The sequence below is a fragment of the Hemitrygon akajei genome, chromosome 15 (genome assembly GCF_048418815.1).
Source record: "Hemitrygon akajei chromosome 15, sHemAka1.3, whole genome shotgun sequence".
Lineage (NCBI taxonomy): Eukaryota > Metazoa > Chordata > Chondrichthyes > Myliobatiformes > Dasyatidae > Hemitrygon > Hemitrygon akajei.
Window position 1 is genome coordinate 81,227,514 of NC_133138.1, and position 16,536 is coordinate 81,244,049.

Here is a 16,536-nt window from a genome sequence, read left to right on the forward strand (position 1 = left end):
ATGGTTACATTTTTGGGTGCATCTAAAAGTAAAAGATTTTATCTCTTATGACTAAGAAATGGGAGAGCACTACATCCCTAGCGGGACCTGAGTCACATACAGATAGCTGAGTCACATGGGAAATACAGATCGCACAACAGACATCAGACAATCGACACTCTTCTCCAAGTCCTGCCACTGGAAGATATCAAAAAGATTCAAGGACATTCTCAAAACTCCTTGTAGAAATGCAATATTCCCAATGACACACAGGAATCACAAGTCCATGGATATTCATAAAAGATAGGGTACAGCTGGGATGATATTGAGAATATTGGGTCATGCATCAGTGCAGAAAGTGTGGGAAGACAGCAGCATCTCACAAACGACCGTTAGTACACTTTTCAAGCTCAAAAGTCCTGGATGTTTCCTCAGTGAATTGAAGCCAGGTTTCCGGATCAAAGTAGTCCAGAAGACCCAGGAAGAGATTAGACTTAATTACTGAGGTTGGATATCTCAGATAAATCCCATCCTTGCTGGGAATACTCGGCAAGTCAGTGGAGAGAAAAAAAATCACGGTTATCAACTAAGCCCAGAGACTCGAGTTACTGAGCAGTTGCCTGGCTTTGTGATAAACAGAGTCGGAGGGAATAGTGTACTGTTCTGTGGAGGTGTTTGGAATCTCTCTGTTGCATGTTGTGCAGGTTGGGTAAAGAGCTTACTGAGGGCCAGGCAGCAGCTCTCGTCATGTACTGGCTCCATGCAGCCAGATCCCAGCAAGTGAACACCAGGCTGGGCTGCAACGTGAGACGGGTGGCATCCATTAACCAACAGTGACTGGAATGATCATGAAGGAATGGAAGTTAGTGGCTCTGTGACCTCTCCTCTGTAGCTAACACACCCGAGCAATGACTCCAAGCGTGAAGCGCGGTCTGTATCAGTTATCGGATTTCAATGAGACTTCTTGATGGAAGTCAGCATTGGGAATGTATTGTAAACACAAAGTACACTGCAGATGCTGAGGTCAAATCAAGACGTACAAAAAAGCTGGATGAACTCAGCAGGTCGGATGCCCGACCTGCTGAGTTCATCCAGCTTTTTTGTACGTCTTGGGAATGTATTGTTCCTTGATCTTTTTGAGAGGAGAGATTTGCTCTCAGAAATTATCCTTAAGGAGGATCTACTCTCAATTCTGTTCATACTGGACTGAAGTGACCACATTTTACAAATCAGGCAGCGTCCACCTTCACTTAGAGCAAGTGACAGCAGTAACGAGAACTGCACATGCGGCCCAGCTCTTTTACCCAGAGCCTAAAACCATGACAGTAAACACCCTGATTGCCTTCTTCACTGATCTGTCCGCCTGTAATACCATTTTCTGGGAGCTATGAAACTTCACCTGAGGGTCTTTCTGTACATCAACACTGCTGCATGTATTTACTGTCTCTGTTAGAATTAAGGTTCCTTGCTTTGTTAAAGACGGGGAGCAGTAATGGGGACAAGGTATAGGAATAGAACGAGGTGGAGGATAAATGCGTGGCTGAGGGATTGGAGCAGAGGGTAGGGATTCAGACTGGGACCTCTTATTGGGCAGGTGTGACCTGTACAAAAAGGACGGGTTGCACTTGAATCCCAGGGGGACCCATACCCTGGTGTTGAGGTTTACAAAGTCTGTTGGGGAGAGTTTTAACTAGAATTGCTGAAGGGTGGGAACCAACCTGAAGTGACCGAGGAAAGGGAGGTTGGCTCACAAATAGAGAAAGCTTGGAGACAGTGCGAAAGGGAGGAGAGACAGGTGATAGAGAAGGGGCGCACTCAGGCCAATCATTTGAGATGTGTCCTGGTCTTCCTGTGGGCTTAGCTACTGAGCTCAGCGGAACCATTTCTACTGACAGGAGAAGGGGCAAAGGTGGGTTACGAGGACGTTAAAACCAGTCGCTTTCGCCTGATGGGCCTCAGCAGCTGTGTTTGGTTGCTCATCTAGGAAAGGAAATATCTGAGATCAAACCTCTGCTGCCTTGAGGCTGTACCCAGTCATGGGGAAGGCTTTGGGAGTAAATCCCAGGGGGAAAATCCAGAGCTGGAGTCCCTAAGCCAGTCCTACAATGAGTTCAATGTTGACTGGCAAGTCTCGCCATGCTGCTGGTGTCAAACAAAATCTTTTGCTGCCGTTCCTTTGGGTTCATCAGATACATAGAGAAGGGGAGCACGGGTAACAGCTTGCTCTCCATATCGTACTTCCCAGGCTTGCGTATCTGGACAGCTAGGATGCAATATCCAGAAGCAGTACCTTCAACCCATCTAACCTGTTTAGAACCCTTTAAGCTACCTACTCCAACTGACCTGCATAAGGACCATAGCCCTCCATAACCCCACCATTCATGTACTTATCCAAATTACTTACAAACTTCCAAATCGAGCTTACGTGCACCACTTGTGCTGGCAGCTCATTCCGCACAAGGTTGTAGCAGATGCTGTGGAATAACAATGTGGGGCAGATAGGTTTAGGAAATAAAACTTCTGAGGAATAACCTTGCTAACTTACCATATAACAACACAACTGAGCTTGTCACTGGATGATATTAGTAGCAAAATACACTCAGAAACAACAATTTCTTACATTGAACAGATATCCCTACAGCCTCTGAGCTTTGGCTGCCCAGATAGTTTGTTGCCGTGTAGTTATAGAACCCAGGATCACTTAGTGAAATATTTTGGAAGAGCAGAATGCCATCCTTGGAAGTAAAATCCTGAACAACCATAGTCTCTCTTATACCAGTTGTAGGTGGCTTCAGGGTTACTGTTACTGGCACACGACAAAGAGACCTTGTCACCCTCTTCGATTTTCAGCTGTGATCTCGCTTCCCGTTGAATGGTTACATTTTTGGGTGCTTCTAAAAGGAGAAGATTTTATGTCTCATGACTAAATACCGAGAGCAGTACATTCCTCGCAGGATCTGAATCTCATAGGTTAGTTGTGTCACACAGGAAGTTTCAATCACAGATCTGACATCAGAGACCTGACACTCTTCCTCAGGTTCTGCCACTGGAAGTGATCACTAGGCTGACAACAAAAAGATTCAAGGGCATTCTCCCCACTGACTGCCAGGAATGACAAGTCTATGAACAGAAAGGATGGAATGCAACGGGGATGATATTGAAAATATTTGGCCCTGCATCATTGCAGAAGGCGTGGGAGGAGTGCAGCATCTCATAAACTACTGATGGTACACTCTACAAGCTCAAAAGGCCCGGACCTTTCTTCAGAGAATTGAAGCATGGTTTCTTGCGTCCAAAATATACAAAGAGATATCAGAGTTAACCAATGTGCATTACCCTACACCGATTGTGTATTACCCTACACCGATTGTGCATTACCCTACACCGATTGTGTATTACCCTACACCGATTGTGTATTACCCTACACCTATTGTTCATTACACTATACCGATTGTGTATTACCCTACACCGACTGTGTATTATTATACCGATTATGTATTACCCTATACTGATTGTGTATTACCCTACACTGATTGTGTATTACCCTACACTGATTGTGTGAAGATCCATTTGCCATTGTTATAGGTATCTTTCTCTCTCTCTCTCTTTGTCTTTCTGTCTCCTCCTCTGGCTGCCTGTCTCTCTCTCCCTTACTGTCTCTCTGTCTCTCACTCACTCTTCCTCTTTCTTCTGAAATAGTCTAACTGTCTCAGTTGTAGAATAGCAATGTGGGTAGAATGGATTTAGGACAAGAAAATTCTGAAGAATAACCTTGCTAACTTATACAATAACAACACAACTGAGCGTGTCATCAGATGAAAATAATAACAAAGTTTTCTCACATTGCACGGAGATCTCCACAGCCTCTGAGCTCTGGTTTCCAAGGTAGTTTGTTGCTACACAAGTGTACAATCCAGAATCACTTTGTGAAATACTTTGGAAGTGTAGAGTGGCATCTTTGGAATTATAATCCTGAACTTGACCTTTGTCCCTCTTGAACCAGCTGTAAATGGCTTCAGGGTTACTGTTACTGACACACGACAAAGAGACCTCGTCACCCTCTTTGATCTCTGTTCTGTTCTCCACTTTAATGTTTACATTTTTGGGTGCATCTGAAAGTGAATAAATTTCATGTTTGAGGACTTGTGATACAGACAGAGTACATCCTTTGAGAGCCTAACCTAACTTCATTCAATCAGATATAATGGACAGACCGTGTTGACCACATGCCAAACATGTCTGAGCCCAGCCATGAGAGGAGTTTATGAAATGGATAGAACATCAAGAATTTTTATAGACTTTCTCAGACTCTAGCTGAAACAAATCACCATTGACATCTGAAGGCTCTGGTCCATGAGCATTCAAAGTAGAAAAAGAACTTTAGGGATGATACTGAGAACATTAGGAGCACATGGGTTAGAAGATGTGCACCACGTCACAAACTGAAATGAAGCCCCAGATACTAGAACCTTTCGGCAAGTTGGGTGACATCAGTGGAGAGAGAAAACCACAATTAACAATTTGGCTCGGTGATGAGAACTTCTGAGTACATGGACAAGGATGACAAGTAGCTTTGCAGATAATAATTGGGAACTCCTGGACTTTGTAAAAAAAAAATAATTTTCTAATGGTGTTTTAGCTTTAACAGTGCAACTCTCAATGCTGCTGAATAATGAATTTAAATGGATTTTAAAGTGTTTTACTCATTATCTTCTTGATTTATTATATTGTTAGCCTCTATCTCTATCTATATCTCGATGTCTATCTCGATCTCTATCTCTCGGCCTTTTCCCTCCTTGGAGCGACGGAGGATGAGAAGCGACCTGATAGAGGTGTACAAGATGATGAAAGGCATTGATCGTGTGGATAGTCAGAGGCTTTTCCCCATGGCTGAAATTGTTGCCACAAGAGGACACAGGTTTAAGGTGCTGGGGAGAAGGTACAGAGGAGATGTCAGGGGTAAGTTTTTTATTCAGAGTGGTGAGTGCGTGGAATGGGTGCCGGTGGCGGTGGTGGAGGCGGATATGATAGGGTCTTTTAAGAGACGTTTGGATAAGTACATGGAGCTTAGAAAAATAGAGGGCTATAGGTAAGCTTAGTAATTTCTAAGGTAGGGACATGTTTGCAGGGACTTTGTGGGCCGAAGGGTCTGTATGGTGCTGTAGGTTTTCTATGTTTCTATTTAACCATTTGGGCTGTGATGGATCATGCTGCATGACAATCATTACATGAGAAGAAAGGTTACAAGAAGGTTCTAGTCAATTTCTGTAAAGCAACACAACTGAATTTGTCTAGCAATGAAATTGATAACAGAAACCCCTCCAGTAATTTCTTACATTGAACAGATATCTCCACTGCCTCCGAGCTTCGGTTTCCCAGATAGTTTGATGCCGTGCAGCTATAGAACCCGGAATCACTTTGTGAAATATTTTGGAAGAGCAGAATCCCATCCTTGGAATTATAATCCTGAACTTGAACTTTGTCTCTCTTGTACCATTTGTAGGTGGCTTCAGGGTTACTGCTACTGGCACATGACAATGAGACAGTGTCACCTTCTGTGATTTCCGATCTCCCTTCCACTTGAATGGTTACATTTTTGGGTGCATCTAAAAGTAAAAGATTTTATCTCTTATGACTAAGAAATGGGAGAGCACTACATCCCTAGCGGGACCTGAGTCACATACAGATAGCTGAGTCACATGGGAAATACAGATCGCACAACAGACATCAGACAATCGACACTCTTCTCCAAGTCCTGCCACTGGAAGATATCAAAAAGATTCAAGGACATTCTCAAAACTCCTTGTAGAAATGCAATATTCCCAATGACACACAGGAATCACAAGTCCATGGATATTCATAAAAGATAGGGTACAGCTGGGATGATATTGAGAATATTGGGTCATGCATCAGTGCAGAAAGTGTGGGAAGACAGCAGCATCTCACAAACGACCGTTAGTACACTTTTCAAGCTCAAAAGTCCTGGATGTTTCCTCAGTGAATTGAAGCCAGGTTTCCGGATCAAAGTAGTCCAGAAGACCCAGGAAGAGATTAGACTTAATTACTGAGGTTGGATATCTCAGATAAATCCCATCCTTGCTGGGAATACTCGGCAAGTCAGTGGAGAGAAAAAAAATCACGGTTATCAACTAAGCCCAGAGACTCGAGTTACTGAGCAGTTGCCTGGCTTTGTGATAAACAGAGTCGGAGGGAATAGTGTACTGTTCTGTGGAGGTGTTTGGAATCTCTCTGTTGCATGTTGTGCAGGTTGGGTAAAGAGCTTACTGAGGGCCAGGCAGCAGCTCTCGTCATGTACTGGCTCCATGCAGCCAGATCCCAGCAAGTGAACACCAGGCTGGGCTGCAACGTGAGACGGGTGGCATCCATTAACCAACAGTGACTGGAATGATCATGAAGGAATGGAAGTTAGTGGCTCTGTGACCTCTCCTCTGTAGCTAACACACCCGAGCAATGACTCCAAGCGTGAAGCGCGGTCTGTATCAGTTATCGGATTTCAATGAGACTTCTTGATGGAAGTCAGCATTGGGAATGTATTGTAAACACAAAGTACACTGCAGATGCTGAGGTCAAATCAAGACGTACAAAAAAGCTGGATGAACTCAGCAGGTCGGATGCCCGACCTGCTGAGTTCATCCAGCTTTTTTGTACGTCTTGGGAATGTATTGTTCCTTGATCTTTTTGAGAGGAGAGATTTGCTCTCAGAAATTATCCTTAAGGAGGATCTACTCTCAATTCTGTTCATACTGGACTGAAGTGACCACATTTTACAAATCAGGCAGCGTCCACCTTCACTTAGAGCAAGTGACAGCAGTAACGAGAACTGCACATGCGGCCCAGCTCTTTTACCCAGAGCCTAAAACCATGACAGTAAACACCCTGATTGCCTTCTTCACTGATCTGTCCGCCTGTAATACCATTTTCTGGGAGCTATGAAACTTCACCTGAGGGTCTTTCTGTACATCAACACTGCTGCATGTATTTACTGTCTCTGTTAGAATTAAGGTTCCTTGCTTTGTTAAAGACGGGGAGCAGTAATGGGGACAAGGTATAGGAATAGAACGAGGTGGAGGATAAATGCGTGGCTGAGGGATTGGAGCAGAGGGTAGGAATTCAGACTGGGACCTCTTATTGGGCAGGTGTGACCTGTACAAAAAGGACGGGTTGCACTTGAATCCCAGGGGGACCCATACCCTGGTGTTGAGGTTTACAAAGTCTGTTGGGGAGAGTTTTAACTAGAATTGCTGAGGGGTGGGAACCAACCTGAAGTGACCGAGGAAAGGGAGGTTGGCTCACAAATAGAGAAAGCTTGGAGACAGTGCGAAAGGGAGGAGAGACAGGTGATAGAGAAGGGGCGCACTCAGGCCAATCATTTGAGATGTGTCCTGGTCTTCCTGTGGGCTTAGCTACTGAGCTCAGCGGAACCATTTCTACTGACAGGAGAAGGGGCAAAGGTGGGTTACGAGGACGTTAAAACCAGTCGCTTTCGCCTGATGGGGCTCAGCAGCTGTGTTTGGTTGCTCATCTAGGAAAGGAAATATCTGAGATCAAACCTCTGCTGCCTTGAGGCTGTACCCAGTCATGGGGAAGGCTTTGGGAGTAAATCCCAGGGGGAAAATCCAGAGCTGGAGTCCCTAAGCCAGTCCTACAATGAGTTCAATGTTGACTGGCAAGTCTCGCCATGCTGCTGGTGTCAAACAAAATCTTTTGCTGCCGTTCCTTTGGGTTCATCAGATACATAGAGAAGGGGAGCACGGGTAACAGCTTGCTCTCCATATCGTACTTCCCAGGCTTGCGTATCTGGACAGCTAGGATGCAATATCCAGAAGCAGTACCTTCAACCCATCTAACCTGTTTAGAACCCTTTAAGCTACCTACTCCAACTGACCTGCATAAGGACCATAGCCCTCCATAACCCCACCATTCATGTACTTATCCAAATTACTTACAAACTTCCAAATCGAGCTTACGTGCACCACTTGTGCTGGCAGCTCATTCCGCACAAGGTTGTAGCAGATGCTGTGGAATAACAATGTGGGGCAGATAGGTTTAGGCAATAAAACTTCTGAGGAATAACCTTGCTAACTTACCATATAACAACACAACTGAGCTTGTCACTGGATGATATTAGTAGCAAAATACACTCAGAAACAACAATTTCTTACATTGAACAGATATCCCTACAGCCTCTGAGCTTTGGCTGCCCAGATAGTTTGTTGCCGTGTAGTTATAGAACCCAGGATCACTTAGTGAAATATTTTGGAAGAGCAGAATGCCATCCTTGGAAGTAAAATCCTGAACAACCATAGTCTCTCTTATACCAGTTGTAGGTGGCTTCAGGGTTACTGTTACTGTCACCCTCTTCGATTTTCAGCTGTGATCTCGCTTCCCGTTGAATGGTTACATTTTTGGGTGCTTCTAAAAGGAGAAGATTTTATGTCTCATGACTAAATACCGAGAGCAGTACATCCCTCGCAGGATCTGAATCACATAGGTTAGTTGTGTCACACAGGAAGTTTCAATCACAGATCTGACATCAGAGACCTGACACTCTTCCTCAGGTTCTGCCACTGGAAGTGATCACTAGGCTGACAACAAAAAGATTCAAGGGCATTCTCCCCACTGACTTCCAGGAATGACAAGTCTATGAACAGAAAGGATGGAATGCAGCGGGGATGATATTGAAAATATTTGGCCCTGCATCATTGCAGAAGGCATGGGAGGAGTGCAGCATCTCATAAACTACTGATGGTACACTCTACAAGCTCAAAAGGCCCGGACCTTTCTTCAGAGAATTGAAGCAAGGTTTCTTGGGTCCAAAATATACAAAGAGATATCAGAGTTAACCAATGTGCATTACCGTACACCGATTGTGTATTACCCTACACCGATTGTGTATTACCCTACACCGATTGTGTATTACCCTACACTGATTGTGTATTACCCTACACCTATTGTTCATTACACTATACCGATTGTGTATTACCCTACACCGATTGTGTATTACCCTACACCGATTGTTCATTACACTATACCGATTGTGTATTACCCTACACCGACTGTGTATTACCCTACACCGATTGTGTATTACCCTACACCGATTGTTCATTACACTATACCGATTGTGTATTACCCTACACCGACTGTGTATTACCCTACACCGATTGTGCATTACCCTACACCGATTGTGTATTACCCTACACCGATTGTTCATTACACTATACCGATTGTGTATTACCCTACACCGACTGTGTATTACCCTACACCGATTGTGTATTACCCTACACCGATTGTGTATTACCCTACACCTATTGTTCATTACACTATACCGATTGTGTATTACCCTACACCGACTGTGTATTATTATACCGATTATGTATTACCCTATACTGATTGTGTATTACCCTACACTGATTGTGTATTACCCTACACTGATTGTGTGAAGATCCATTTGCCATTGTTATAGGTATCTTTCTCTCTCTCTCTTTGTCTTTCTGTCTCCTCCTCTGGCTGCCTGTCTCTCTCTCCCTTACTGTCTCTCTGTCTCTCACTCACTCTTCCTCTTTCTTCTGAAATAGTCTAACTGTCTCAGTTGTAGAATAGCAATGCGGGTAGAATGGATTTAGGACAAGAAAATTCTGAAGAATAACCTTGCTAACTTATACAATAACAACACAACTGAGCGTGTCGTCAGATGAAAATAATAACAAAGTTTTCTCACATTGCACGGAGATCTCCACAGCCTCTGAGCTCTGGTTTCCAAGGTAGTTTGTTGCTACACAAGTGTACAATCCAGAATCACTTTGTGAAATACTTTGGAAGTGTAGAGTGGCATCTTTGGAATTATAATCCTGAACTTGACCTTTGTCCCTCTTGAACCAGCTGTAAATGGCTTCAGGGTTACTGTTACTGACACACGACAAAGAGACCTCGTCACCCTCTTTGATCTCTGTTCTGTTCTCCACTTTAATGTTTACATTTTTGGGTGCATCTGAAAGTGAATAAATTTCATGTTTGAGGACTTGTGATACAGACAGAGTACATCCTTTGAGAGCCTAACCTAACTTCATTCAATCAGATATAATGGACAGACCGTGTTGACCACATGCCAAACATGTCTGAGCCCAGCCATGAGAGGAGTTTATGAAATGGATAGAAAATCAAGAATTTTTATAGACTTTCTCAGACTCTAGCTGAAACAAATCACCATTGACATCTGAAGGCTCTGGTCCATGAGCATTCAAAGTAGAAAAAGAACTTTAGGGATGATACTGAGAACATTAGGAGCACATGGGTTAGAAGATGTGCACCACGTCACAAACTGAAATGAAGCCCCAGGTACTAGAACCTTTCGGCAAGTTGGGTGACATCAGTGGAGAGAGAAAACCACAATTAACAATTTGGCTCGGTGATGAGAACTTCTGAGTACATGGACAAGGATGACAAGTAGCTTTGCAGATAATAATTGGGAACTCCTGGACTTTGTAAAAAAAAATAATTTTCTAATGGTGTTTTAGCTTTAACAGTGCAACTCTCAATGCTGCTGAATAATGAATTTAAATGGATTTTAAAGTGTTTTACTCATTATCTTCTTGATTTATTATATTGTTAGCCTCTATCTCTATCTATATCTCGATGTCTATCTCGATCTCTATCTCTCGGCCTTTTCCCTCCTTGGAGCGACGGAGGATGAGAAGCGACCTGATAGAGGTGTACAAGATGATGAAAGGCATTGATCGTGTGGATAGTCAGAGGCTTTTCCCCAAGAGGACACAGGTTTAAGGTGCTGGGGAGAAGGTACAGAGGAGATGTCAGGGGTAAGTTTTTTATTCAGAGTGGTGAGTGCGTGGAATGGGTGCCGGTGGCGGTGGTGGAGGCGGATATGATAGGGTCTTTTAAGAGACGTTTGGATAAGTACATGGAGCTTAGAAAAATAGAGGGCTATAGGTAAGCTTAGTAATTTCTAAGGTAGGGACATGTTTGCAGGGACTTTGTGGGCCGAAGGGTCTGTATGGTGCTGTAGGTTTTCTATGTTTCTATTTAACCATTTGGGCTGTGATGGATCATGCTGCATGACAATCATTACATGAGAAGAAAGGTTACAAGAAGGTTCTAGTCAATTTCTGTAAAGCAACACAACTGAATTTGTCTAGCAATGAAATTGATAACAGAAACCCCTCCAGAGCAATAATTTCTTACATTGAACAGATATCTCCACTGCCTCCGAGCTTCGGTTTCCCAGATAGTTTGATGCCGTGCAGCTATAGAACCCGGAATCACTTTGTGAAATATTTTGGAAGAGCAGAATCCCATCCTTGGAATTATAATCCTGAACTTGAACTTTGTCTCTCTTGTACCATTTGTAGGTGGCTTCAGGGTTACTGCTACTGGCACATGACAATGAGACAGTGTCACCTTCTGTGATTTCCGATCTCCCTTCCACTTGAATGGTTACATTTTTGGGTGCATCTAAAAGTAAAAGATTTTATCTCTTATGACTAAGAAATGGGAGAGCACTACATCCCTAGCGGGACCTGAGTCACATACAGATGGCTGAGTCACATGGGAAATACAGATCGCACAACAGACATCAGACAATCGACACTCTTCTCCAAGTCCTGCCACTGGAAGATATCAAAAAGATTCAAGGACATTCTCAAAACTCCTTGTAGAAATGCAATATTCCCAATGACACACAGGAATCACAAGTCCATGGATATTCATAAAAGATAGGGTGCAGCTGGGATGATATTGAGAATATTGGGTCATGCATCAGTGCAGAAAGTGTGGGAAGACAGCAGCATCTCACAAACTACCGTTAGTACACTTTTCAAGCTCAAAAGTCCTGGATGTTTCCTCAGTGAATTGAAGCCAGGTTTCCGGATCAAAGTAGTCCAGAAGACCCAGGAAGAGATTAGACTTAATTACTGAGGTTGGATATCTCAGATAAATCCCATCCTTGCTGGGAATACTCGGCAAGTCAGTGGAGAGAAAAAAAATCACGGTTATCAACTAAGCCCAGAGACTCGAGTTACAGAGCAGTTGCCTGGCTTTGTGATAAACAGAGTCGGAGGGAATAGTGTGCTGTTCTGTGGAGGTGTTTGGAATCTCTCTGTTGCATGTTGTGCAGGTTGGGTAAAGAGCTTACTGAGGGCCAGGCAGCAGCTCTCGTCATGTACTGGCTCCATGCAGCCAGATCCCAGCAAGTGAACACCAGGCTGGGCTGCAACGTGAGACGGGTGGCATCCATTAACCAACAGTGACTGGAATGATCATGAAGGAATGGAAGTTAGTGGCTCTGTGACCTCTCCTCTGTAGCTAACACACCCGAGCAATGACTCCAAGCGTGAAGCGCGGTCTGTATCAGTTATCGGATTTCAATGAGACTTCTTGATGGAAGTCAGCATTGGGAATGTATTGTAAACACAAAGTACACTGCAGATGCTGAGGTCAAATCAAGACGTACAAAAAAGCTGGATGAACTCAGCAGGTCGGATGCCCGACCTGCTGAGTTCATCCAGCTTTTTTGTACGTCTTGGGAATGTATTGTTCCTTGATCTTTTTGAGAGGAGAGATTTGCTCTCAGAAATTATCCTTAAGGAGGATCTACTCTCAATTCTGTTCATACTGGACTGAAGTGACCACATTTTACAAATCAGGCAGCGTCCACCTTCACTTAGAGCAAGTGACAGCAGTAACGAGAACTGCACATGCGGCCCAGCTCTTTTACCCAGAGCCTAAAACCATGACAGTAAACACCCTGATTGCCTTCTTCACTGATCTGTCCGCCTGTAATACCATTTTCTGGGAGCTATGAAACTTCACCTGAGGGTCTTTCTGTACATCAACACTGCTGCATGTATTTACTGTCTCTGTTAGAATTAAGGTTCCTTGCTTTGTTAAAGACGGGGAGCAGTAATGGGGACAAGGTATAGGAATAGAACGAGGTGGAGGATAAATGCGTGGCTGAGGGATTGGAGCAGAGGGTAGGGATTCAGACTGGGACCTCTTATTGGGCAGGTGTGACCTGTACAAAAAGGACGGGTTGCACTTGAATCCCAGGGGGACCCATACCCTGGTGTTGAGGTTTACAAAGTCTGTTGGGGAGAGTTTTAACTAGAATTGCTGAGGGGTGGGAACCAACCTGAAGTGACCGAGGAAAGGGAGGTTGGCTCACAAATAGAGAAAGCTTGGAGACAGTGTGAAAGGGAGGAGAGACAGGTGATAGAGAAGGGGCGCACTCAGGCCAATCATTTGAGATGTGTCCTGGTCTTCCTGTGGGCTTAGCTACTGAGCTCAGCGGAACCATTTCTACTGACAGGAGAAGGGGCAAAGGTGGGTTACGAGGACGTTAAAACCAGTCGCTTTCGCCTGATGGGGCTCAGCAGCTGTGTTTGGTTGCTCATCTAGGAAAGGAAATATCTGAGATCAAACCTCTGCTGCCTTGAGGCTGTACCCAGTCATGGGGAAGGCTTTGGGAGTAAATCCCAGGGGGAAAATCCAGAGCTGGAGTCCCTAAGCCAGTCCTACAATGAGTTCAATGTTGACTGGCAAGTCTCGCCATGCTGCTGGTGTCAAACAAAATCTTTTGCTGCCGTTCCTTTGGGTTCATCAGATACATAGAGAAGGGGAGCACGGGTAACAGCTTGCTCTCCATATCGTACTTCCCAGGCTTGCGTATCTGGACAGCTAGGATGCAATATCCAGAAGTAGTACCTTCAACCCATCTAACCTGTTTAGAACCCTTTAAGCTACCTACTCCAACTGACCTGCATAAGGACCATAGCCCTCCATAACCCCACCATTCATGTACTTATCCAAATTACTTACAAACTTCCAAATCGAGCTTACGTGCACCACTTGTGCTGGCAGCTCATTCCGCACAAGGTTGTAGCAGATGCTGTGGAATAACAATGTGGGGCAGATAGGTTTAGGCAATAAAACTTCTGAGGAATAACCTTGCTAACTTACCATATAACAACACAACTGAGCTTGTCACTGGATGATATTAGTAGCAAAATACACTCAGAAACAACAATTTCTTACATTGAACAGATATCCCTACAGCCTCTGAGCTTTGGCTGCCCAGATAGTTTGTTGCCGTGTAGTTATAGAACCCAGGATCACTTAGTGAAATATTTTGGAAGAGCAGAATGCCATCCTTGGAAGTAAAATCCTGAACAACCATAGTCTCTCTTATACCAGTTGTAGGTGGCTTCAGGGTTACTGTTACTGTCACCCTCTTCGATTTTCAGCTGTGATCTCGCTTCCCGTTGAATGGTTACATTTTTGGGTGCTTCTAAAAGGAGAAGATTTTATGTCTCATGACTAAATACCGAGAGCAGTACATCCCTCGCAGGATCTGAATCACATAGGTTAGTTGTGTCACACAGGAAGTTTCAATCACAGATCTGACATCAGAGACCTGACACTCTTCCTCAGGTTCTGCCACTGGAAGTGATCACTAGGCTGACAACAAAAAGATTCAAGGGCATTCTCCCCACTGACTGCCAGGAATGACAAGTCTATGAACAGAAAGGATGGAATGCAGCGGGGATGATATTGAAAATATTTGGCCCTGCATCATTGCAGAAGGCGTGGGAGGAGTGCAGCATCTCATAAACTACTGATGGTACACTCTACAAGCTCAAAAGGCCCGGACCTTTCTTCAGAGAATTGAAGCAAGGTTTCTTGGGTCCAAAATATACAAAGAGATATCAGAGTTAACCAATGTGCATTACCGTACACCGATTGTGTATTACCCTACACCGATTGTGTATTACCCTACACCGATTGTGTATTACCCTACACCTATTGTGCATTACCCTACACCGATTGTTCATTACACTATACCGATTGTGTATTACCCTACACCGACTGTGTATTACCCTACACCGATTGTTCATTACACTATACCGATTGTGTATTACCCTACACCGATTGTGTATTACCCTACACTGATTGTGTATTACCCTACACTGATTGTGTATTACCCTACACTGATTGTTCATTACACTATACCGATTGTGTATTACCCTACACCGATTGTGTATTACCCTACACTGATTGTGTATTACCCTACACCGATTGTGTATTACCCTATACTGATTGTGTATTACCCTACACTGATTGTGTATTACCCTACACTGATTGTTCATTACACTATACCGATTGTGTATTACCCTACACCGATTGTGTATTACCCTACACTGATTGTGTATTACCCTACACCGATTGTGTATTACCCTATACTGATTGTGTATTACCCTACACTGATTGTGTATTACCCTACACCGATTGTGCATTACCCTACACCGACTGTGTATTACCCTACACCTATTGTTCATTACACTATACCGATTATGTATTACCCTATACTGATTGTGTATTACCCTACACTGATTGTGTATTACCCTACACTGATTGTGTGAAGATCCATTTGCCATTGTTATAGGTATCTTTCTCTCTCTCTCTTTGTCTTTCTGTCTCCTCCTCTGGCTGCCTGTCTCTCTCTCCCTTACTGTCTCTCTGTCTCTCACTCACTCTTCCTCTTTCTTCTGAAATAGTCTAACTGTCTCAGTTGTAGAATAGCAATGTGGGTAGAATGGATTTAGGACAAGAAAATTCTGAAGAATAACCTTGCTAACTTATACAATAACAACACAACTGAGCGTGTCGTCAGATGAAAATAATAACAAAGTTTTCTCACATTGCACGGAGATCTCCACAGCCTCTGAGCTCTGGTTTCCAAGGTAGTTTGTTGCTACACAAGTGTACAATCCAGAATCACTTTGTGAAATACTTTGGAAGAGTAGAGTGGTATCTTTGGAATTATAATCCTGAACTTGACCTTTGTCCCTCTTGAACCAGCTGTAAATGGCTTCAGGGTTACTATTACTGGCACATGACAAAGAGACCTCGTCACCCTCTTTGATCTCTGTTCTGTTCTCCACTTTAATGTTTACATTTTTGGGTGCATCTGAAAGTGAATAAATTTCATGTTTGAGGACTTGTGATACAGACAGAGTACATCCTTTGAGAGCCTAACCTAACTTCATTCAATCAGATATAATGGACAGACCGTGTTGACCACATGCCAAACATGTCTGAGCCCAGCCATGAGAGGAGTTTATGAAATGGATAGAAAATCAAGAATTTTTATAGACTTTCTCAGACTCTAGCTGAAACAAATCACCATTGACATCTGAAGGCTCTGGTCCATGAGCATTCAAAGTAGAAAAAGAACTTTAGGGATGATACTGAGAACATTAGGAGCACATGGGTTAGAAGATGTGCACCACGTCACAAACTGAAATGAAGCCCCAGATACTAGAACCTTTCGGCAAGTTGGGTGACATCAGTGGAGAGAGAAAACCACAATTAACAATTCGGATCGGTGATGAGAACTTCTGAGTACATGGACAAGGATGACAAGTAGCTTTGCAGATAATAATTGGGAACTCCTGGACTTTGTAAAAAAAAAATAATTTTCTAATGGTGTTTTAGCTTTAACAGTGCAACTCTCAATGCTGCTGAATA

At 43.6% G+C, this 16,536-nt stretch overlaps 2 protein-coding genes across 2 annotated transcripts in view; both read right to left on the reverse strand.

Annotated features, from left to right (window-relative positions):
- Window positions 1–2,430, reverse strand: part of LOC140739086 (hemicentin-2-like) — a 48,921-nt gene extending 46,491 nt beyond the window's left edge. The window contains 1 exon segment of the mRNA XM_073067032.1: window positions 2,405–2,430. Coding sequence (XP_072923133.1) covers window positions 2,405–2,430 — 26 coding nt within the window.
- Window positions 2,431–2,676: 246 nt separating this feature from the next.
- The window catches only part of LOC140739087 (B-cell receptor CD22-like), a 72,704-nt gene continuing 58,844 nt past the window's right edge, over window positions 2,677–16,536 (reverse strand). The window contains 9 exon segments of the mRNA XM_073067033.1: window positions 2,677–2,873; window positions 3,915–4,091; window positions 5,316–5,585; window positions 6,265–6,379; window positions 7,968–8,016; window positions 8,319–8,415; window positions 9,812–9,988; window positions 11,197–11,466; window positions 15,707–15,976. Coding sequence (XP_072923134.1) covers window positions 2,677–2,873; window positions 3,915–4,091; window positions 5,316–5,585; window positions 6,265–6,379; window positions 7,968–8,016; window positions 8,319–8,415; window positions 9,812–9,988; window positions 11,197–11,466; window positions 15,707–15,976 — 1,622 coding nt within the window.